General features: G+C 38.1%; 1 protein-coding gene across 1 annotated transcript in view; it reads right to left on the bottom strand.

Annotated features, from left to right (window-relative positions):
• The window catches only part of LOC122448446 (coiled-coil domain-containing protein 7-like), a 76,840-nt gene that overhangs the window by 9,607 nt on the left and 43,214 nt on the right, over window positions 1–24,019 (bottom strand). Inside the window, exon 16 of the mRNA XM_043479753.1 lies at window positions 23,706–23,927. Coding sequence (XP_043335688.1) covers window positions 23,706–23,927 — 222 coding nt within the window. The remainder of the gene's footprint in view (window positions 1–23,705; window positions 23,928–24,019) is intronic.

Raw genomic sequence — 24,019 nt, 5'->3', positions numbered from 1 at the left:
TTATTCACTAATTAATAGTAATACAAATGTAAAATTGATGCTAGATAACAAGCTAAGGATAATATATCTCATGGATTTTAAAATACAGACAAAGAGTCTCAAATTGGCCAAGACAGCAGAGTGGGAACAGCCTGAGCCCACCTCCTCTAATGGGCATACCAAAATTACAACCATTTGCAGAGCAACTATTGATAAGAAAAACTGGATGATTAGCAGAAAAGATCTCACAACAAGATAGGGAGAAGACGTGGAGTCACACTATAGTCAAGATCCACAGCCCCAAGTGAGTAACCCACAAAGGGAGGATGATTACAATTGCAGAGGTTATCCCCAAGGAGCAAGAGGTCCAAGTCCCACACTGGGGTCGCCAGCCCAGGAATCCTACACCAACACAAGCACCTAGAACATTTGGCTTTGAAGGTCAATGGGACTTACTTTCAGGAAAGTCAGAATGTCATGGGAAATAGAGACTCTCTTCTAAGAAAACATACACATAATCTCACACACTCTAAGAGTCATAGCAGAATCAGTCATTTAAAAGGAGACTGGATTACACCCACCTTCTGCTCTTGGAGAGCCTACCAGAGAGGCAGAAGGCAACTGGAGCTCACCATGGGGACACAGACACTGGTGGCAGGCCATTTTGAAAGTTCTTTCTAACACATGGTCACCGGCAAACCAAGCTCCACTCTGGAATACTCCCTCTAGCTTATTGGGACTCAGCCCCGCCCAGTCTGTCAGAACCAGAACTGGGACCCCTCAGGCCAAGCAACTAGCCAGGAAGGACTTACTCAGTAGCTGCCTTCAGAGGACCTGAGCCCACAGTCACCCTGTGACACAGCCCTATCTACCAGCAGTCAGACACCAGCCCCAGGACCACTGTGGCCTGCAGCCTGCCATGGTAGGACCCAGCCCACTCACCAGCAGGCCAATACCAAGTATTTAAACATTTTGGGCCTCTCAGCCAGCTGCCCAGGGATTTGGCCACACCCCTAACCAGGCTGGAACAAGCTTCAGATAACCACTGATCCCGCAGCCAGCTGTATCATGAACCAGCCCAACATCAAACCTCCTAATATTGCATTACAGAAATCTCAGAAGAAGTGAGAGAAAGGGAGAAGAGGACATATCTGAAGTTAAAATAGCTGAAAAACTCCCATAGCCTGGGAAAGGAAATGGTATCAAGGTCCAGGAAGCACTGAGAGTTTCAAATACAATCATCCCAAAGACAACCACACCAAGACACACCATAATTAAAATGAGAAAATTTTAGATAAAGAGAGAACAATAAAACAAGGGAAAGCAACAAGTTAGGTAAAAGAGAACTCCTATAGGGCCAGGCTATCAGCTAACTTTGCAGCAGAAACTCTATAGGCCAGAGGGGAGTGGCATGATGTATTTTAAATGACGAAAGGGAAAACCTACAATAAGAAATGCTCTACCCCATAATGCTTTCATTCAGATTTGATGGCAAGATAAAAAATTATACAACCAAGCAAAAGCAAAGAGTTCAGCATTACCAAGCCAGCATTACAAGAAATGTTAAGGGAACTTCCCAAGTGAAAAGAAAAGGCAAAAACTAGAAACATAAAAGGCACAAAAGTGAAAAGTTCATTGTTAAAAGCAAATATACAGTAAAGGTAGTAAATCAACCACATACAAAGTTAGTAGGAAGATTAAAAGACTAAACTAGTAAACTTTTCTATAGTCACAATAAGCAGTTAAGAGACACAAAAAGATCTAAAAGACGATGTCAAAAACCGTAATCATGGGGGGGGCGGTGGTGGAGAGAAGTGAAAACACAGGGTTGTTAAAATGTCTGAAATGCAGAAATCAGCAATTGAAAATAATCACATGTATATTGAGAGATTCCTACATATAAAACCGATGGTAACCACAAACCAAAAATCTACTCTAGATACACGCACACAAACAAAAGAATCCAAACATGACACTAAAGGCAGTCGTCAAAACACAAGAGAATGAAAGAAAGGGGAAAAAAGGCCTATAAAACCAATTCTAAAACAATTAATAAAATGGCAATTAGAACATACCAATCGAAACCACATTGAATGTAAATAGAATAAATGACCCAATCAAGACACAGAGTGACTGAATGGATACAAAACAAGATACACACACACACACACACACACACACACACACACACTGCCTACAAGAGACTCACTTCAGACCTAAGACATCCAACCATCTAAAAGTGAGGTGATATAAAAAGATGTCTCACGCAAATGAAAATCAAAAGAAACCTGGCATAGCAATACTTACAAAAAAGTATATAGATTTAAAACAAAGACTATTATAAGAAACAAAGAAAGGAATTAAACAACAAAAAAGGGATCAATACAAGAACATAAAACTTTATATGTGCACCCACTGTGAGTGAGTGAGTGAAGTCGCTTAGTCATGTCCGACTCTTTGCAACCTCATGGACTGTAGCCTACTAGGCTCCTCCCTCCGTGAGATTCTCCAGGCAAGAATACTACTGTAGGAACACCTAAATGCATAAAACAAATATTAATAATACATAAAGAGAAACTGGCAGTAACACAAAAATAGTAGGGGACTTTAACACCCCACTCACATCAAAAGGACAGATGACCCAGACAGAAAATCAATAAAGAAACACTAACTTAAATCACACATTAAACCACATGGATTATGTATATACATGGAACAGTCCATACAAAGTCAGCAGAATACATATTCTTTCAACTGCACATGGAATATTCTGTAGGAAAGATCTCATGTGAGGCCACAAAAGAAATCTCAGCAAATTCAAGAAAGCTGAAATTATATCAACCTTCTTTTCTGATTGCAACACTATGAACTAGATCAACTACAAGAAAAAAAACTGCAAAAAAAAACCACACAAACATGTGGAAGTTAAACAATATGCTACTAAACAACCAATGAATTACTGAAGAAATCAAAGAGGAAATAAATACCTAGAGACAAAAGACAACAACATGACAATCTAAAACCTGTGGGATGTAGCAAAAGCAGCTCTAAGAGGGAAGGTAACAGCAATACATACTTACCTCAGGAAAGAAGAAAAACATCAAATAAACAACCTAATCTCATACCTAAATGAGCTACAGAAAAAAACAAACAAATAAAACCCATAGTCAGAGGAAAGAAATCATAAAGATTAGAGTAGAAGTAAATAAAATAGAAATTTAAAAAAAGATCAATGAAGCTAAAGGCTGGTTATTTGAAAGGATAAGCAAAATGAATAAACCTTTAGCCAGACTCACCAAGAAAAAAAGGAAGTATCCAAATCAATAAAATCCCAAATGAAGAAGAAGTTACAACCAGCATCACAAAAATAAAAAGAATCATGAGACTACTTGCTACTGTTCTTTAGTGTTCAGTTGTGTCCAACCCTTTTGCAATCCCATGGACTGTAGCCCGCCAGGGTCCACTTTCCATGGGATTCTCCAGGCAAGAATACTGGAGAGGCTTGCCATTTCCTACAGCAGGGAATCTTCCCAACCCAGGGATCGAATCTGCCTCTCCTGCAGAGCCTGCATTGGCAGGTAGATTCTTTACCACTTCGGGAATGGACAACCTAGCTTTTCAGGACAAATTCTTGGAAAGGTACAATCTCCTAAACTTAAACCAGGAAGAAAGAGAAATATGAACAGACCAACTACCAGTACTGAAACTGAATCAATAATTTTAAAATTCACAACAAACAAAAATCCAGCTTCAGAGACTTCACAGGTGAATTCTACCAAACACTTAAAAACTTAACCTTTATGCTTTTAAAACTATTCCAAAAAATTGCAGAGGAAGGAAGACTTCCAAATTCATGGTATGAGGCAGCATCAACCTGACATCAAAACCAGACAGTTCAGTTCAGTTCAGTTGCTATGTCCGACTCTTTGCAACCCCATGAATCGCAGCACGCCAGACCTCCCTGTCCATCACCATCTCCCGGAGTTTACTCAAACTCATGCCCATTGAGTCGGTGACACCATGCAGCCATCTCATCATCTGTCATCCCCTTCTCCTCCTGCCCTCAACCCCTCCCAGCATCAGGGTCTTTTCCAATGAGTCAACTCTTCGCATGAGGTGGTCAAAGTACTGGAGTTTCAGCTTCAGCATCAGTCCTTCCCAATGAACACCCAGGACTGGTCTCCTTAGGATGGACTGGTTGGATCTCCTTGCAGTCCAACGGACTCTCAAGAGTCTTCTTGAACACCACAGTTCAAAAGCATCAATTCTTTAGCACTCAGCTTTCTTCACAGTCCAACTCTCACATCCATGCATGACCACTGGAAAAACTATAGCCTTGACCAGACGGACCTTTGCTGGCAAAGTAATGTCTCTGCTTTTTAATATGGTGTCTAGGTTGGTCATCACTTTCCTTCCAAGGAGTAAGCGTCTTTGAATTTCATGGCTGCAATCACCATCTGCAATGATTTTGGAGCCCCCCAAAATAAAGTCAGCCACTGTTTCCACTGTTTCCCCATCTATTTGCCATGAAGTGATGGGACCGGATGCCATGATCTTAGTTTTGTGAATGTTGAGCTTTAAGCCAACTTTTTCACTCTCCTCTTTCACATTCATCAAGAGGCTTTTCAGTTCCTCTTCACTTTCTGCCATAAGGGTGATGTCATCTGCACATCTGAGGTTGTTAATATTTCTCCCAGCAATCTTGATTCCAGCTTGTGCTTCTTCCAGCCCAGAGTTTCTCATGAGGTACTCTGCATATAAGTTAAATAAGCAGGGTGACAATATACAGCCTTGACGTACCCCTTTTCCTATTTGGAACCAGTCTGTTGTTCCATGTCCAGTTCTAACTGGACAAAGATACCACAAAAAAGGAAAGTTACAGGCCAAAATCACTAACGAATATAGATGGAAAAATCCTCAATACTAGTGAATTATATTCAACAATACATTAATACATGATTAAGTGGGATTTATCAGAGGAATCTAGCTTAAAACTCAACATTCAAAAAACTAAGATCATGTCATCTGGTCCCATCACTTCATGGCAAATAGATGGAGAAACAATGGAAACAGTGACAGACTTTATTTTGGGGGGCTTCAAAAAATTTGGGGGCTCCAAAATCATCACAGATGGTGACTGCAGAAATTAAAAGACGCTTGCTTCTTGGAAATAAAGCTATGACCAACCTAGATAGCATATTAAAAAGCAGAGACATTAATTTGCCAACAAAGGTCTGTCTAGTCAAAGAGATGGTTTTTCCAATAGTCATGTATGGATGTGAGTGTTGGACTATAAAGAAAACTGAGTGCAGAAGAATTGATGCTTTTGAACTGTGATGATGGAGAAGACTCTTGAGAGTCCCTTGGACTGTGAGGAGATCCAGCCAGTCCATCCTAAAGGAAATTAGTCCTGAATATTCATTGGAAGGACTGATGCTGAAGCTGAAACTCCAGTACTCTGGTCACTTGATGCGAACAACTGACTCATGTGAAGAGACCCTGATGCTGGGAACGATTGAAGGCAGGAGGAGAAGGGGATGACAGAGGACAAGATGGTTGGATGTCATCACCAACTTGGACATGAGTTTGGGTAAACTCCAGGAGTTGGTGATGGACAGGGAAGCCTGGTGTGCTGCAATCCACGGGGTCTCAAAGAGTCTGACACAACTGAGCAAACTGAACTGATACTGATCACACAAATCCAATGATTTTTCATTATCTTCAAATCAGTGTGATATGTAACACATTAAAAAATTTAAGAATAAAAACCATATGATTATCTCAATAGATGCCTTTGATGAAATTCAACATCCATTTATGATTAAGTAACTCTCCAGAAAGCGAGCTTAGAGGGAACACACCTCAACATAATAAAGGCTATATATGACAACCTTAGCTAGCATTATATTCAACAGAGAAGATGAAAGTATTTTCTCTAGTATCAGGCAAAGAATAAGGATGCCCACTCTTGCCATTTTTGTTCAACACACTCTGGGAAGTTCTGAACACAGCAATCAGAAAAGAAAAAGAAATTTAAAAAAATCCAAATTGGAGAGAACAAGATGGCGGAGGAGTAGGTGGATGTGTAGTACCTCTCTCTTCACAGATACATCAGGAATACACCTTCAGACACAGAAGTGCATGCAAAAAACCAGCTGAGAGCGGACAGGAGTACCTGACCAGAGGAAAAGAAGATACAGAACCATGCAAAACTTGGTAGGATGAAGGAACTATGGGGAAAAACAGGAGTGTTAGTAGGACTGGACCTGAACTCGGCAGGTGAGGGAACTAAAGCAGGGGTCCGATCCCCCCATCGGGGCAACTGAGTCAGAGGAGAAACATTTCAGGTTGAGAGCGAAACAGCTCATTTGTGGCAGCCTAAATGGAATGAGAATCAGACAGTCCTTGCTGCAGCCATACATATCTCAGACAAGAATGCAGGTCCCCTGGAAGGTGCAGCAGCTGGAAGCTGGAGTTTGGGGATTGTGGAGCAATCCCAGAGTGAGGGCTGCTGTTGACTGTGGAGAGATGATCGAGGGGATGTGAGGAAGGAGACTGTGGTGGGAAATGCCTGTGGAGGAAAGCTGGGCAGCCATGGAGGCAAGGAGATACTGCTGAGTCACATGTAGGGAGTGGATTCATCGCCCTAGCCTCTCTCCCCACATGCCAGCATTGGCAGCTGAACAAGAGAGAGGCTGGCCCATCAAACACCTCAGGCACTGAATTACAAAGTAGGACCCCACCCAGGGTGCTCCTTTAAGTGACTGGTGCACCGAACTACAAAGTAGGACTTCACCTAGGGTGCCCCTTTAAGTGCCTGATGCACTGATCTACAGAGTAGGACCCCAGCCGGGGCGGGGGGGGGGGCCCTCTATGTGCCTGAAGCGCTGAAAAACAGAGAAGGACCCCAGGCAAGGAAGCCCTCTAGGTGCCTGAACAGGCAGAGCTATGGAGAAAGACTGGCCAAAGAGGCCTTCTGATGGCCAGCTCCAAGGGGCTAGAAAAAAGACTCTAATAGGGCCATAACTTCTGCAGTGGAGGCAGTCCATGTCCCTGAACACTTGGAGCCACCAGGGTCCCTGCAAGCCAAGCAGCTGCGCCACCTTCATGTTAAACTCTCATTGAGGCATAGCTGCCATAGGCAAAAAAAGTCTTACATCTATGCGCGCAGGATCACTTTCGTAGTGTCAGACTCCTTGCAACCCTGTAGACTGTGGCCTGCCAGGCTTTTCTGTCTGGGAGGGGTTTCTCCAGGCAAGAATACTGGAGCGTATTGGCCAATACTGGTTGCCATACCCTTCTAGAGCACTATATTTCCTGCTGCCCTAGCCACCAACTCCCCTGAGTACCTGGTGCTGCAAGAACCACTGCAACCCAAGCAGCTGTATCACCTCCATACCTGGGCCTCAGAGGGGCAAACCCAAGTCCTCCAAGGCAGCCTCAGGAGCAAACCCCAGTGGACAACCCACATGCAGAGGTGGAAATAAACCACAATTGAAACCCAGGGGCAGTGTGGCTAAGGAAGAAGACCCAAAACCTTCCCACCAGCTATACAAGATGAAGATTAAATCCACACAATCAACTAGGAAGACTCTGTGTCTAGGAATATATAAAAGGTCATTGAGAGCTTCCACAAAAGAAAATGCACTACTTCTGATAGCTGTGGACACTGGAGGCAAGAACACACAGGAGGAGGACCAGATTAGAACCTGAGCTGCCCCCACAGCAGGTCCAGAGACCAGCACAGTGTTGGAGGGCCTCCTAGGGTAGTGAGGTGGATGGTCACTCCCAGCGAGGGAAAGGACTCTGACAGCAGTGACTCAAGAAAAACATTTATTACTATGTTTTGACTTGTTCTGTAGATTCTTTTGGATTTTTTTCTTTTTTCTTTTTTTGTCCCCCTCTGTTGTAGTTGTCGATTTTGTAAGTACTATGAATTCTAATTAAGCTTTTGAGCATTTTTTTTTTCTCAGTCACATTTTTAATTGTTGTTATAAACCTCTGCCTCAACATTGGGCTTTTGCAATTCTGTGGAGTTTCCCTTTTTTTTCTCTCTTTTTTTAATTTTTTAAACCTATTATTTTCTACATTTATTCCTTTGTTTGCTTTTCCTACTGTTCTTTTCCCCTTGCACTTAATCACTAATGTATATAAATCTTATTCATCTACCTCTATTTAACTTTGCATATCTATTCTTTCTTTCCTTTCCTCTCAACATATTTCTTAGTTGTGTTTTCACTGTTTTATTCCCCACTTGGCACCTTGCTTTAACTTTGTTTTCCAGTTTGTGCTTTAGTTAGTTTTGTTCTTAACTGGTAAATATAATTTTTTATTTCTTTTGTTCGCAAGGTCAGTCTACTGTACATTATTTTTGTTGGACTGTTTTGACTTTGCTCATGGGTATATATGTGTATATGCCATTATTTTAATTATTATTTGCCTGATTTTGTAACTGCCATGTGTCTGGGGTTCATCTTTGGCTTCTCATTTTTGGATATTTGCTTTAATCTCACTTAATGCCATAACAAACCACTTGTGGAATCTTCGTTCCTGACCAGAGATCAAGCTCTGAGCCTTTGGAGTGGGAGCACTGACTTCAAGACCCTAGACTACCAGAGAACTAACCCTAGGGAGTATCCAATAGTGAGAACTCAAAGGAAATCACTTGAATACAAGACCTGGCATCACGCAACCACCAGTAACACCCTTTCCAGGATGCCTCATCTAAACAAGAAACAAAACAAAAATACAAACCCGATTATCAGAAGACAGGAAAACCACCTCACTCAGCCTTGCCCATCAGAGGAAAAACAAAACAAACAAACAAAAACTCAGCACAAACCTCACCCTATATGAAGCTTCCAAATCACTGGACCAACCTTAGGAAGGCAGAAACTAAAAGGAAGAAAGACTTCAACCTTGAAGCCTGGGAAAAGGAGACCTCAAACACAGTAAGTTAAAAAAAAAAAAGAAAGAAAAGGCAGAGAAATATTACACAAATGAAAGAACAAACTAGAAACATAGAAGTCCAAATAAATGAAGCGGAAATAGGCAAACCACCTGAAAAAGAATTCAGAATAATGATAGTGAAGATGATCAAAAACCTTGAAAACAAAATGGAGAAAATGCAAGAATCAATTAACAAAGACCTAGAAGAATTAAAGAACAAACATACAGAGACATACAACACAATTATTGAAATTAAAAATACTCTAAATGGAATTAATAGCAGAATATCTGAAGCAGAAGAATGAATCAGTGAGCTGGAAGATAAAATGGTGGAAATAACTTCTGAAGAGCAGAATAAAATAAAAAGAATGAAAAGAACTGAGGAAAGTCTCAGACACCTCTGGGAAAATATGAAATGTACCAACATTCAAATTATAGGGGTCCCAGAAGAAGAAGAGAAAAAGAAAGGGTATGAGAAAATGTTTGAAGAGATTATAATTGAAAATTTCCCCCAACATGGAAAAGGAAATAGTCAATCAAGTCCAAGAGGCACAAAGAATCCCATTCAGGATAAACCCAAGAAGAAACACACCAAGACACATACTAATCAAATTAACAAAGACTAAACACAAAGAAGGAAATGGCAACCCACTCCAGTGTTCTTGCCTGGAGAATCCCAGGGTTGGGGTCGCACAGAGTCGGACACGACTGAAGTGACTTAGCAGCAGCAGCAAACACAAAGAAAGTATATTAAAAGCAGCAAGGGAGAAGCAACAAATAACATACAAGGGAAATCCCATAGGCTTAACAGCTGATTTTTCAGTAGAAACTCTGCAGGCCAGCAGGGAATGGCAGGATATATTTAAAGTACCGAGAGGGAAAAATCTACTACCAAGAATACTGTACCAGCAAGGATCTAATTCAAAATTGATGGAGAAATAAAAAGCTTTTTCAGACAAGCAAAAGTTAAGAGAATTCAGTACCACCAAACCAGTTTTACAACAAATGTTACAGAGACTTAGACAGTCAAGAAATACAAAAGAAGAAAAAAGATCTACAAAATGAACACCAAACAATTAAGAAAATGGCAACAGGAACATGTATATCAATAATTACTTTAAATGTAAATGGATTAAATGCTCCAACCAAAAGACACAGACTGGCTGAAGGGATACAAAAACAAGACCCATATATGCTGTCTACAAGAAACCCACTTCAGACCTCAAGACACATATAGACTGAAAGTGAGAGGATGGAAAACTATATTCCATGCAAATGGGAAGCAAAAGAAAGCTGGAGTAGCAATCCTCATATCAGACAAAGTAGACATGAAAATAAAGAAGACTACAAGAGTTAAGAAGGGACACTACATGATGATCAAGGGATCAATCCAAGAGGAAGACATAACATTTGTAAATATCTATACATCCAACATAGGAGCACCTCAATACATAAGACAAACACTAACAGACATAAAAGGAGAAATTGACAGTAACACAATAATAGGAGGAGACTTTAACACCCCACTCACACCGGTGGACAGATCATCTAAACACAATAAGGAAACACAGTCTCAAATGGTATATTAGATGAGCTGGATCTCATCAATATCTTCAGGACATTCCATCCAAATTTAGAAGAATACATCTTCTTCTCAAGTACACATGGAATACTCTCCAGGATAGACCACATCTTGGGTCACAAATCAAACCTCAGCAAATTTAAGAAAACTGAAATTATATCAAGCATATTCTCTGACCACAACACTATGAGACTAGATATCCATTACAAGAAAAAAACTGTAAGAAACACAAACACATGGAGATTAAACAATACATTTCTAAATAACCAACAGGTTACTGAAGAAATCAAAAGGGAAATAAAAAATTTCTAGAAACAAATGACAATGAAAACACAACAACACAAAACCTATGGGATTCAGAAAAAGCTGATAAGAGGGAAGTTTATAGCAATACAATCCTATCTCAAGAAACAAGAAAAACATCAAATTTACAACCTAACTTTACACCTAAAACAACTGGAAAAAGAACAAAAAACCCAAAAATTAGTAGAAAGAAATAAATTATAAAGATCCGAGTGGAAATAAATGAAAAAGAAATGAAAGAAACAATAGTAAAGATTAATAAAACTAAAAGTTGGTTCTTTGAGAAGATAAACAAAATTGACAAGCCTTTAATCAGATTAATCAAGAAAAAAAGAGAGAAGAATCAAATCAACAAAATTAGAAATGAAAAAGGAGAGGTTACAACAGACAATGCAGAAATACAAAGGATTATAAGAGACTATTATGAACAACTATATGGCAATAAAATAGATAACCTGGAAGAAATGGATAGGTTCTTAGAAAAGTTCAATCTTCCAAGACTGAACCAGGAAGAAATAGAATTTATGAACGACCCAATTACAAGCACTGAAATTGAAGCTGTGATCCAAAATCTCCCAAAAAACAAAATCCCAGGAACAAATGGCTTCATAGAAGAATTCTATCAAATATTTAGAGAAGAGCTAATACCTATTATTCTAAAACTCTTTCAAAAAATAACAGAGGAAGGAACACTTTCAAAACTCATTCTAGGAGGCCACTACCCACCCTGATACCAAAACCAGAGAAACACAAAAAAAGAAAACTACAGGCCAATATCCTTGATGAACATAGATACAAAAAATCCTCAACAAAATTTTAGCAAACAGAATTCAGCAACACATCAAAAAGCTCATACACCATTATCAAGTTGGGTTTATTTCAGAAATGCAAGGATTCTTCAATATATGCAAATAAATCAATGTGATACACCATATTAACAAACTGAAAGATAAAAACCATATGATAATCTCAATAGATGTAGAAAAAGGCTTGGACAAAATTCAGCACTGATTTATGATTAAAACTTCAAAAAACGGGCATAGAAGAACTTACCTCAACATAGGAAAGGCCATATATGATAAGCCTACAGCAAACATTATTCTCAGTGGTGAAAAACTGAAAGCATTCCCCCTAAGATCATGAACAAGGCAAGGGTGTCCACTTTCACCACTTTTATTCAACATAGTTCTGGAAGTCCTAGCTACAGCAATGAGAAAAGAAAAAGAAATAATAGGAACCCAGATTGGAAAAGAAGAAGTAAAACTCTCACTGCAAATGACATGATACTGTACATAGAAAGCCCAAAAATATTATCAGAAAATTACTAGAGCTAATCAGTGAATTTAGAAAAGTTGGAGGATACAAAATCAATACACAGAAATCACTTGCATTTCTATATACTAACAATGAAAAATTAGAGAGAGAAATTAAGGAACAAATCCCATTTACCATTGTAACAAAAAGAATTAAATATCTAGGAATAAACGTACCTAAGGAGACAAAAGAACTGTACACAGAAAATTATAAGACACTAATGAAAGAAATCAAAGACGACATAAACAGATGGAGAGATTATTCCATGTTCTTGGGTCGGAAGAATCAGTATTGTGAAAATGACTATACTACCAATTGCAATCTACAGATTCAATGTGATCCCTATCAAATTATCAGTGGCATTTTTCACAGAACTAGAACAAAAAATTTCACAATTCATATGGAAACACAAGTGACCCCTGAATAGCCAAAGCAGTCTTGAGAAAGAAGAATGGAACTGGAGGAATCAACCTGCCTGACTTCAGATTATACTACAAAGCTACAGTCATCAAGACAGTATGGAACTGGCACAAAAGAAAGAAATATAGACCAATGGAACAAGACAGAAAGCCCAGAAATAAATCCATGCATCTATGGGTACCTTATTTTTGACAAAGGAGGCAGAAATGGGACAAAGACAGCCTCTTCAATAAATGGTGCTGGGAAAACTGGACAGCCACATGTAAAAGAATGAAATTAAAACACTTCCTAACACCATACATAAAGATAAACACAAAATGGATTAAACACCTAAATGTAAGACCAGAAACTAGGAAACTCTTAGAAGAAAACAGAGGCATAACACTTGATGACAAGTATTTGATAAAAAAGCAAGATCCTCTATCATCCACCTCTTAAGAGTAATGGAAATAAAAACAGAAGTAAACAAGTGGGACTTGATTAAACTTAAAAAGATTTTGCACAGCAAAGGAAACTATAAGCAAGGTGAAAAGACAACCCTCAGAATGGGAGAAAATAATAGCAAATGAAACAACTGACAAAGGATTAATTTCCAAAATATACAAGCAGCTCATACAACTCAATGCCAGAACAAACAAAAAACCCAACCAAAAACATTTTTCCAAATAAGACATTACAGATGGCTAAAATACACATGAAAAGATGCTCAACATCACTCATTATTAGAGAAATGCAAATCACAACTACAATGAGATATCACCTCACACCGTTCAGAATGGCCATCATCAGAAAGTCTACAAACAATAAATGCTGGAGAGGGTGTGGAGAAACGTGAATGCTTTTGCACTGTTGCTGGGAATGTAAACTGATACAGCCACTATGGAAGACGGTATCAAGATTCCTTAAAAACTAGGAATAAAACCAACATGTGACCCAGCAATCCCACTCCTAGGTATATACCCTGAGGAAACCAGGGTTGAAAAGACACGTGTATCCCATTGTTCATTGTGGCACTATTTACAATAGCTAGAACATAGAAGCAACCTAGATGTCCACTGACAGATAAAGAAGTTGTGGTACATACGCACAATGGAATATTACTCAGCCATAAAAAGGAACGCAATTGAGTCAGTTCTGATGAGGTGGATGAACCTAGAACCTATTCTACAAAGTGAAGTGAGTCGAAAAAGAAAGATGAATATTGTATTCTAACGCATATATATGAAATCTAGAAAAATGGTACTGAAGAATATATTTACAAGGCAGCAATGGAGAAATGACCCAGATAGTCACGATGGTATGATCACTCACCTAGAGCCAGACATCCTGGAATGGGAACTCAAGTGGGCCTTAGGAAGCATCACTACGAACAAAGCTAGTGGAGGTGATGGAACTCCAGTTGAGCTATTTCAAATCCTAAAAGATGACGCTGTTAAAGTGTTGCCTCGATATGGCAGCAAATTTGGAAAACTCAGCAGTGGCCACAGGACTGGAAAAGGTCTGTTTTCATTCCAATCCCAAAGAAGGCAATGCCAAAGAATGCTCAAACTATTGCACAACTGTACTCATCTCACACGCTAGTAAAGTAAAGCTCAAAATTCTCCAAGCCAGGCTTCAACAGTACGCGAACCTTGAACTTCCAGATGTTCAAGCTGGTTTTAGAAAAGGCAGAGGAACCAGAGATCAAATTGCCAACATCTGATGGATCATTGAAAAAGCAAGAGAGTTCCAGAAAAACATCTATTTCTGCTTTATTGACTATGTCAAAGCCTTTGACTGTGTGGATCACAATAAACTGTGGAAAATTCTGAAAGAGATGGGCATGCCAGACCACCTGACCTGCCTCTTGAGAAACCTGTATGCAGGTCAGGAAGCAACAGTTAGAACTGGACATGGAACAACAGACTGGTTCCAAATAGGAAAAGGGGTACGTCAAGGCTGTATATTGTCACCCTGCTTACTTAACTTATATGCAGAGTACATCATGAGAAACGCTAGGCTGGATGAAGCATAAGCTGGAATCACGATTGCCAGGAGAAATATCAATAACCTCAGATATGCAGAGACACCACCCTTATGGCAGAAAGTGAAGAAGAACTAAAGAGCCTCTTGATGAAAGTGAGAGGAGAGTGAAAAAGTTGGCTTAAAGCTCAACATTCAGAAAACTAAGATCATGGCATCCGGTCCCATCACTTCATGGCAGATAGATGGGGAAACAGTGGAAACAGTGGCTGACTTTAATTTTGGGGGCTCCAAAATCATTGCAGATGGTGATTGCAGCCATGAAATTAAAAGACACTTACTCCTTGGAAGGAAAGTTATGACCAACCTAGACAGCATATTAAAAGCAGAGACATTACTTTGTCAACAAAGGTCCGTTTAGTCAAGGCTATAGTTTTTCCAGTGGTCATGTACGGATGTGAGAGTTGGACTATAAGGAAAGCTGAGTGCAGAAGAATTGATGCTTTTGAACTGTGGTGTTGGAGAAGACTCTTGAGAGTCCCTTGGACTGCAAGGAGATCCTAGCAGTCCATCCTAAAGGAGATCAATCCCGGGTGTTCATTGGACAGATTGGTGTTGAAGCTGAAACTCCAATACTTTGGCCATCTGATGTGAAGAGCTGACTCATTTGAAAAGACCCTGATGTTGGGAAGGATTAAAGGCAGGAGGAGTAAGGGACGACAGAGGATGAGATAGTTAGATGGCATCACCGACTCAATGGACATGAGTTTGGATAAACTCCGGGAGCTGGTGATGGACAGGGAGGCCTGGCATGCTGTGGTTCATGGGATCACAAAGAGGCGGAGACAACTGAGCAACTGAACTGAAGAATGGAGATACAGACATAGAGAATAGACTAATGGATATGGGGAGAGGAGAGGAGAGGGTGAGACATAAGGAAACAGTAACATGGAAACTTAATTACCATATGTAAAGTTGATAGCCAATAAGAATTTGCTGTACGGCTTAGGAAACTCAAACAGGGGCTCTGTATCAATGTAGAGGGGTGAGATGAGGTGGGAGATGGGAAAGAGGTTCAAAAGGGAGGGGATATATGTATACCTGTGGTTGATTCATGTTGAGGTTTGACATAAAACAACAAAATTCTGTAAAGCAATTATTCTTCAATAAAAAATAAGTTTAAAAAGTCCAAATTGGAAAGGAAGTAAAACTGTGATTGTTTGAAGGTGACATGGTGACACGGTACTATACACAGAAAATCCTAACCATGCCACCAGAAAACTACTAGAGCTCATTAATGAATCTCATAAAGTTGGAGGATACAAAACTAATATAGAGAAATCTGTTGCATTTCTATATGCTAACAATGAACTATCAAAAAGAGAAATTAAGTAAATAATCTAATTTACCATCATGTCAAAAAGAATAAAATACCTAGGAATAAACCTACATAAGGAGGCAAAGGAACTTCACTAGTAAAACTATAAGACACTAATGAAATAAAGAAAAAGAGATGGAAAGATATATCATGTTCTTGGATTGGAAGAATTAATATTGTTAAAATGAACATACAATACAGGACAATCTACAGATTCCATGCAATCCCTATCAAAACAGCACTGCAGCCACTGTGGAAAACAGTATGGAAAGTTCCTAAAACATAAATACAGAACTTCCATATGACTCAATAATTCCACCCCTAGGTAGAGGTGATTTATAATTTTATAGATATATATGTGTGTGTGTTGCTTTATTCAATATTTAAATTGAAGTATATAGTTTTCTACTACTGATGTATACTATTATACACCAATTTTTAAAGTGGTATACTATTTAAAATTGATGTATACTATTATACAGTATATGTTATAGGTGTACCATACAGTAATTCACAATTTTTAAAGGTTATATTCCAATTATAATTATTATACAATATTGGCTTTATTTCTCATGTTGTACAGTGCATCCAATATTTTGTAATAACTGTAAATAGAATCTAACCTTTAAAATTGCATTAAAATTTTCTTATTTTTTAAAAAGTACCAGTGGAAACAGAAAAATGCTTAAATAAATAGATACTGCAAACTAGTAAATATAAGAAAAAAGCAGCAGACTCAGACACAGGGAACAAACTACTGGTTACCAGTGGGGAGAGGGAAGGGTGGAGGGGCAACATAAGATTAGTGGATTAATAGCTACTATTAGTCTTAATGACCTGGATAACCACAGTGGTGTGATTGCTCACTTAGAGCCAGACATCCTGGAGAGTGACATCAAGTGGGCCTGAAGAATCATTACTACGAACAAAGCTAGCGGAGGTGATGAAATTTCCAGCTGAGCTATTTTAAATCCTAAAAGATGATGCTGTTAAAGTGTTGACTCAATATGGCAGCAAATTTGGAAAACTCAGCAGTGGCCACAGGACTGAAAAAGGTTAGTTTTCATTCCAATCCCAAACAAGGGCAATGCCAAAGAATGTTCAAACTATTGCACAATTGCACTCATTTCACGTGCTAGCAAAGTAATGCTCAAAATCCTTCAAGCAAGGCTTCAATAGTATGTGAACTAAGAACTTCCAGATGTACACACTGGATTTAGAAAAGGCAGAGAAACCAAATCAAATTGCCCACATCTGTTAGATCATAGAAAATGCAAGATAATTCCAGAAAAATATCTACTTCTGCTTCACTGACTGCTAAATAAAGACTTTGACTGTGTGGATCACAACAAACTGTGGAAAATTCTGAAAGAGATGGGAATACCAGATCACCCGATCTGCCTCCTGAGAAACTTGTATGCAGGTCAAGAGGCAACAGTTAGAACTGGACATGGAACAATGGACTGGTTCCAGATTGGGAAAGGAGTATGTCAAGGGTGTATATTGTCACCTCGCTTATTTAACTTATATGCAGAGTACATCATGAGAAATGCCAGGCTGACTGAAGCTCAAGCTGGAATCAAGATTGCGCGGAGAAATAGCCATAACCTCAAATATGCAGATGACACCACCCTTATGGCAGAAAGCAAGAGGAACTAAAGAGCCTCATGATGAAAGTGAAAGAGGAGAGTGAAAAAGCTGGCTTAAAACTCAACATTCAAAAAACGAAGATCATGGCATCTGGTCCCAACACTTCATGGCAAATAGATGGGGGCAAAATGTAACCATGACAGACTTTTTTTGGATTCCAAAATCACTGTGGATGATGACTATGTCATGAAATTAAAAGACGGTTGCCTCTTGGAAGAAAAGCTATGACAAACCTAGACAGTGTATTCAAAAACAGAGACATCACTTTGCCAACAAGGGTCCATATTGTCAAAGCTAATGTTTTTCTAGAAGTCATGTACAGATGTGAGAGCTGGACTGTAAAGGCTGAACGCTGAAGAATTGATGCTTTGTGATACTGAAGAAGACTGTTAAAAGAGTTCCTTGGACAGCAAAAAGATCAAACCAGTCAATCTGAAAGGAAATCAACCCTGAATATTCATTGGAAAGACTAATACTGAAGCTGAAGCTCCATTACTTTGGACACCTGATATGAAAAGCCTACTCATTAGAAAAGACCCTGATGCTGGGAAAGATCGAAGGCAGGAGGTGAAGGGAATGATAGAGGATGAGATGATTGGACGGCACTACCAACTCAAAGGACATGAGTTTGAGCAAGCTCTGGGAGATGGTGAAGGACAGGGAAGCCTGGTGTGCTGCAGTCCATGGGGTCGCAGAGAGTCAGACATGACTGAGTGACTGAACAACAACAATATACCTATCAATAATCGCTTTAAATAAATTAAATTCTCCAATCAAAAAACAGAGTAACTGAATAGATTAAAATAAACACACACACACCCCTACATGCTGCCTACAAGAGACCCACTTCAAATCCAAAGACACAGACTGAAGGTGAAGGGATCCAAAAAGATAATCCATGCAAGTGGAAACCAAAAAAAAGGTAGAGTAGCTGTACTTCTATCAGACAAATAAAATTTGAAACAGAAACCATAATAAGTGACAAAGAATGGTATTACATAAAGATAAAAGGATCAATTCAACCACAGGATGGAACATTGTGCACTCAATATAGGAGCAATAAATATACAAACCAACTGTTAACTGACCTAAAGGAAGAAATATATAGCAATAAAGTAGGGGGCTTTAATACCCCCACTTACATCAACAAATAGAGCATCCAAACTGAAAATCAATAAGAAACCATTGTCAGTAATTCCCTTGTGGTCCAGTGGTTAGGACTCCATGCTTTCACTGCCAAGAGTGTAGGTTCAATCCTTGGCTAGGGAACTAAGATCCCACTAACCGTGTGGTGTGGCCAAAAACAATAACAAAATCAAACAAAAAACATAAGAAAGTATCATATTTAAATGACATATTTGATCATATTAACTTGACAAATATATATAAACAGATAGAACATTCCATCCAAAATAAACAGGATACAGATTTTTCTCAAGTGCACACGGAACATTCTCCAGAATAGATTATATGTTAGGCCACAAGACAAGTTTTAACAGATTTAGGATTAGATTAAAATCATATTAACTATCTTTTCTGACCACAATATTATGAAAGTAGTAATCAATTACAAGAAGAAAACTGGAAAATTTACAAATATGTGGAGATTATACAACATGCTACTGAACAACCAATGGATCAAGAAAGAAATCAAAACCAAAATTAAAATAGTACCTTGAGACAAAAGAAAATGGATATACCACATACTGAAATTTATGGGATGCAGTGAAAGCTATTTCACAAGGAAAGTTCATAGTAATAAATGCCTACTTTACAAATAAGAAAAGTCTCAAACCAGTAACAAATTTATACTCCAAGGAATTAGAAAAAGAAGAACAAAGTCCAAGTTTAGTAGAAGAAAGGAAATCATAAAGAATTACAGCAGAAATAAGTGAAATGGAGGCTAACAAGACGTCAAACAAATAAAAAAAAAAAAACAATAAAACCAAGAAGTGGCTCTTTGAAAAGATAAACAAAACTGACAATTAGCTGACAAATAAATAAAAGAAGAAATATGACATCTGATATCACAGAGATAGAAGGATCAGAAGTGACTAGTATGACAATTATACAGCAATAGTATTAACAATTAAGAATAAATTAATCAATAACTACAACATACAATCTTCTAAGACTGAATCATGAGGGAAACAAAAATTGAACACACTCATTACTACTATTAAGGATATTGAATCTGTAATTTTAAAACTCCTTATGGACAAAAGTACAGGACCAGGACACTTCCCGCTGAGTTCCACCAAATATTCACAGAAGAATTAATACCAATTCTTCTGAAACTCTTTCAAACAATAGAACAGAAGGCAGTATTTCCAAACTCATTTTACAATACCAGCATTATTCAGATACTAAAACCAAAGACACTACAATAAAAGAAAATTACAAATATCCCTGATAACAAAGATGCAAAAATAACAAAATTTAGCAAACCGATTTTAACAATCTATTAAAAGGATCATACAACATGAGCAAGAGGAATTTCTACCAGGGGTGCAGAAATGATTCAGTATCTAGAAATTAGTCAATGAGGTATACCACATTAACAAAATGAATAATTTGGAAGATCATCTCAGTAACTGTAAAAAAAAAAAAACCTGAAAGCATTTCACAAAATCCAACATTTATGATGAAAGCTCTCAACTAAGTGGGTACAGAGGGAAAGAAAATACTCAACATAAAACTGGCCATGTATGATAAACCCATAGATAACATCCCACTCAAAAGTGAAAAGCTGAAAGCAATTTCTCTAAGATCAGGAATAAGAAAAGGATGCCCATTCTTGCTGCTTTTATCCAACATATTAATGGAATTCCTAGACAGAGCAATTTGGCAAAAAACAAACAAAAGGTGTCTCCATTGGAAAAAAGGAAATAAATCTGTCACCATATTCAGATGGCATGATAGAGAAAACCCTAAAGACTACCCCAAAACTGTTAGAGTAAATAAAGTTGCAGGATATACAACTGATGAATAGCAATCTATTCTATTTTTACATAGTAAAAATGAACTATCTAAAAGAGAAGTCAAGAAAACAATCCCATTTGCAATTGCATCAAAAAGAATAAAATAACTAGGAATAAATTTAACCAAGGAGGTGAAAGACTTATACACCAAAAACTATATGATACCGATGGAAGAAGACATAAATAAGTGGAAAGATAGTCTATGCTCATGGATTGGAAGAATTAACACTGTTAAAATGTCCATACTATACAAAACAATCTATAGAATCCAAGCAATCTATCAAAATTCCAATGACATTTTTCACAGAAATAGAAGAAATAATTCTCAAATTTGTATGGGACCACAAAAGACCCTGAATAGTCAGAGGAATTTTGAGAAAGAATAACAAAGCTGGAGGCATCATGTGCCCAATTTCATATTATAGTTGTCATATTCTATGGCAATCAAATTAGTCTGAGATGTGGGGAGGAAAACAAACATGTGGATTAATGGAACCGAGTAGAGAACCCAGAAGTAAACACACATACACACAGTCAATCAATTTATGATGAAGGAGCCTCGAATATACAACAAAGACAATCTCTTCAATAAATGGTGTTGGGAAACTGGAAAATCACATGCAAAGAATGAAACTAAACCATTTTCTTACACAATACACAAAAATTAACTTCAAATGAATTAAACACTTCAATGTAAGACATGAAACTATAAAACTTCTAAAAGAAACATAAGACAATAAGCTAAACATAGGTCTTATTGAATTTGAGTGTTTGACATCAACAGCAAAAATAATTACATTAAACTAAAAAGCTTCTGCACATCAAAGGAAACCATCAACATAATGAAATGGCACCCTACTAAATGGGAGAAAACATCTAAAAATCACTTATCTAATAAAGGGTTAATATCCAAAAATACATAAAGAATTCATACAACTCAATTGCAACACAAACAAAAAAACTGAATCAACCTGAGTAAAAAATGAACAGATGATCTGAATAGACATTCTATGAAAGAAAACATACAGGTGGCCAACAGATACATGAAAAGATGCTCAACATCACTAATCATCAGAGAAATATAAATCAAAACCAAAACAAGATATTACTGCACACCTGTCAGAACTGTTATTAACTAAAAAACAAGAAATAACAAGTATTAGCAAGAATGTAGATAAAAGGGAACCCTTGCACACTGTTGATGAGAATGTAAATTGGTGAAGCCATTATGGAAGAGTATGGCGATTCCTCAAAAAATCTAAAACTAGACCTACCAGATGATCCAGGCAACACCCACTTCTAGATCTTTTTCCAAAATAAATGATAATACTAACTAGAGAAGATATATGTACCCTATGTTCTCTGCAGCATTATTTATTTACATTAGTGAAGATGTGGAAACAGTCTGTACATCCATTGATGGGTGAATGGATAAAGAAAACATCATATATGTACATAAAGTCCCTGGTGTCTCAGACAGTAAAGAATCTGCCTGCAATGTGGGAGACCTGGGTTCAACTCCTAGGTTGGAAAGATCCCCTCGAGAAGGGAATGGCAATTCACTCCAGTATTCTTGCCGGGAAAACTCCATAGACAGAGGAGCCCGGCAGGCTACAGTCCATGAGGTTGCAAAGAGTCAGACATGACTGAGCAACTAACACACACAAACACACACACACATACATACAATAGAATATTATTCAGACATGAAAAATAATGAAACTTTGCCATTTGTGACAACAAGGATGGATCTTGAGAGCACTGTGCTAAGTCAAATAAGTCAGACAGGAAAAGACAAATACCATACAATCTCACTTATATGTGGAATCTAAAACAAAATGAAAACTAAGCTCATAGATACAGAGAACAGACTGGTAGTTGCCAGAGGCATGGATTTGGGGGTGGCCAAAATGGGTGAAAAAGTTGGCTTAAAGCTTAACATTCAGAAAAGTAAGATCACAGCATCTGGTCCCATCACCTCATGGGAAATAGATGGGGAAACAGTGGAAACAGTGTCAGACTTTATTTTTTTGGGTTCCAAAATCACTGCAGATGGTGACTGCACCCATGAAATTAAAAGACACTTACTCCTTGGAAGGAAAGTTATGACCAACCTAGGTAGCATATTAAAAAGCAGAGACATTACTTTGCCAACAAAGGTCCGTCTGGTCAGGCTATGGTTTTTCCAGTGGTCATGTACGGATGTGAGAGTTGGACTGTGAAGAAAGCTGAGTGCCGAGAAATTGATGCTTTTGAAGTGTGGTGTTGGAGAAGACTCTTGAGAGTCCGTTGGACTGCAAGGAGATCCAGCCAGTCCATCCTAAAGGAGATCAGTCCTGGGTGTTCATTGGAAGGACTGATGTTGAAGCTGAAACTCCAATACTTTGGCCACCTCATGCGAAGAGTTGACTCATTGGAAAAGACCCTGATGCTGGGAGGGATTGGGGGCAAGAGGAGAAGGGGACGACAGAGGATGAGATGGCTGGATGGCATCACCGACTCGATGGGCATGAGTTTGAGTAAACTCCGGGAGATGGTGATGGACAGGGAGGCCTGGCGTGCTGCGATTCATGGGGTCGCAAAGAGGCGGACATGACTGAGCGACTGAACTGAACTGAACATGGGTGACAGGAGTCAAAAGGTACAAACTTCTACTTTAAACAATTCCAAATGGTGTAAAGTACAGCACAGTGACCACAGCTAATAATACTGCATTGCATAGTTGAAAGTTGCTACTACAGCAAATCTTAAAAGTTCTTGTCACAAGAAAAAAATTCTGTAATTATGTACAATGTTATTAACTAGACTTATTGTGGTGATTCAGTCACAGTATATACAAAATACTAACTCATTAATTTTCAATACCTGAAAATATATCAATTATATCTCAATAAAAATTTTTAAATATAAAACATAATTTTATATCTGACAAGTCTACCGTATCAACTATCCTGATGAAAAATGCAAATATTTGGATTACCAAATACCCACAAAAATCAATACGCATTTAATTTAGATTTGAATTTAAGATGTTAATGAACTGACACATTCAAAAGGAACAATTAGAATTGTAAAAAAAAAAAACCATAGAAAAACTTAAAAAATAATATACAAATGAAGTTAATATATTAAAAGGATACATTTCTTACTGCACATATTACTGTTTCTATTTTGGTTATTTCCTTACCTGTGGATGTGTAATTTTATCATTTGTTTTTTGTCCACCTGCATCTCCCACTACTGCTTTTCTTGTTTCATTTTCCAATGGTATATATTTTGAATCTTCACCTTTAACTTTTAATTTACCAGTACCCATTTCTGTGGTTGTCTTGGTCTTTGCCTCACTTTTAAGTAACTCCTTTTCTTGATTTAGGAAATAGGCAAGTTGCTGCTTAGCTCTTTCAGCTTCCTGTTTTTAAAAGAGTAACTGTCAAGTATCATTTCTGTGACATTTTCCTGCCAATATTATAATTTTCAGAAATCTTCATATATTCATGTCCA

The sequence above is a fragment of the Cervus canadensis genome, chromosome 10, assembly GCF_019320065.1.
Source record: "Cervus canadensis isolate Bull #8, Minnesota chromosome 10, ASM1932006v1, whole genome shotgun sequence".
Classification (NCBI taxonomy): Eukaryota; Metazoa; Chordata; class Mammalia; order Artiodactyla; family Cervidae; genus Cervus; species Cervus canadensis.
Note: the sequence above shows the minus strand (reverse complement) of the source record. Positions and strands in the feature narration are given on the sequence as shown.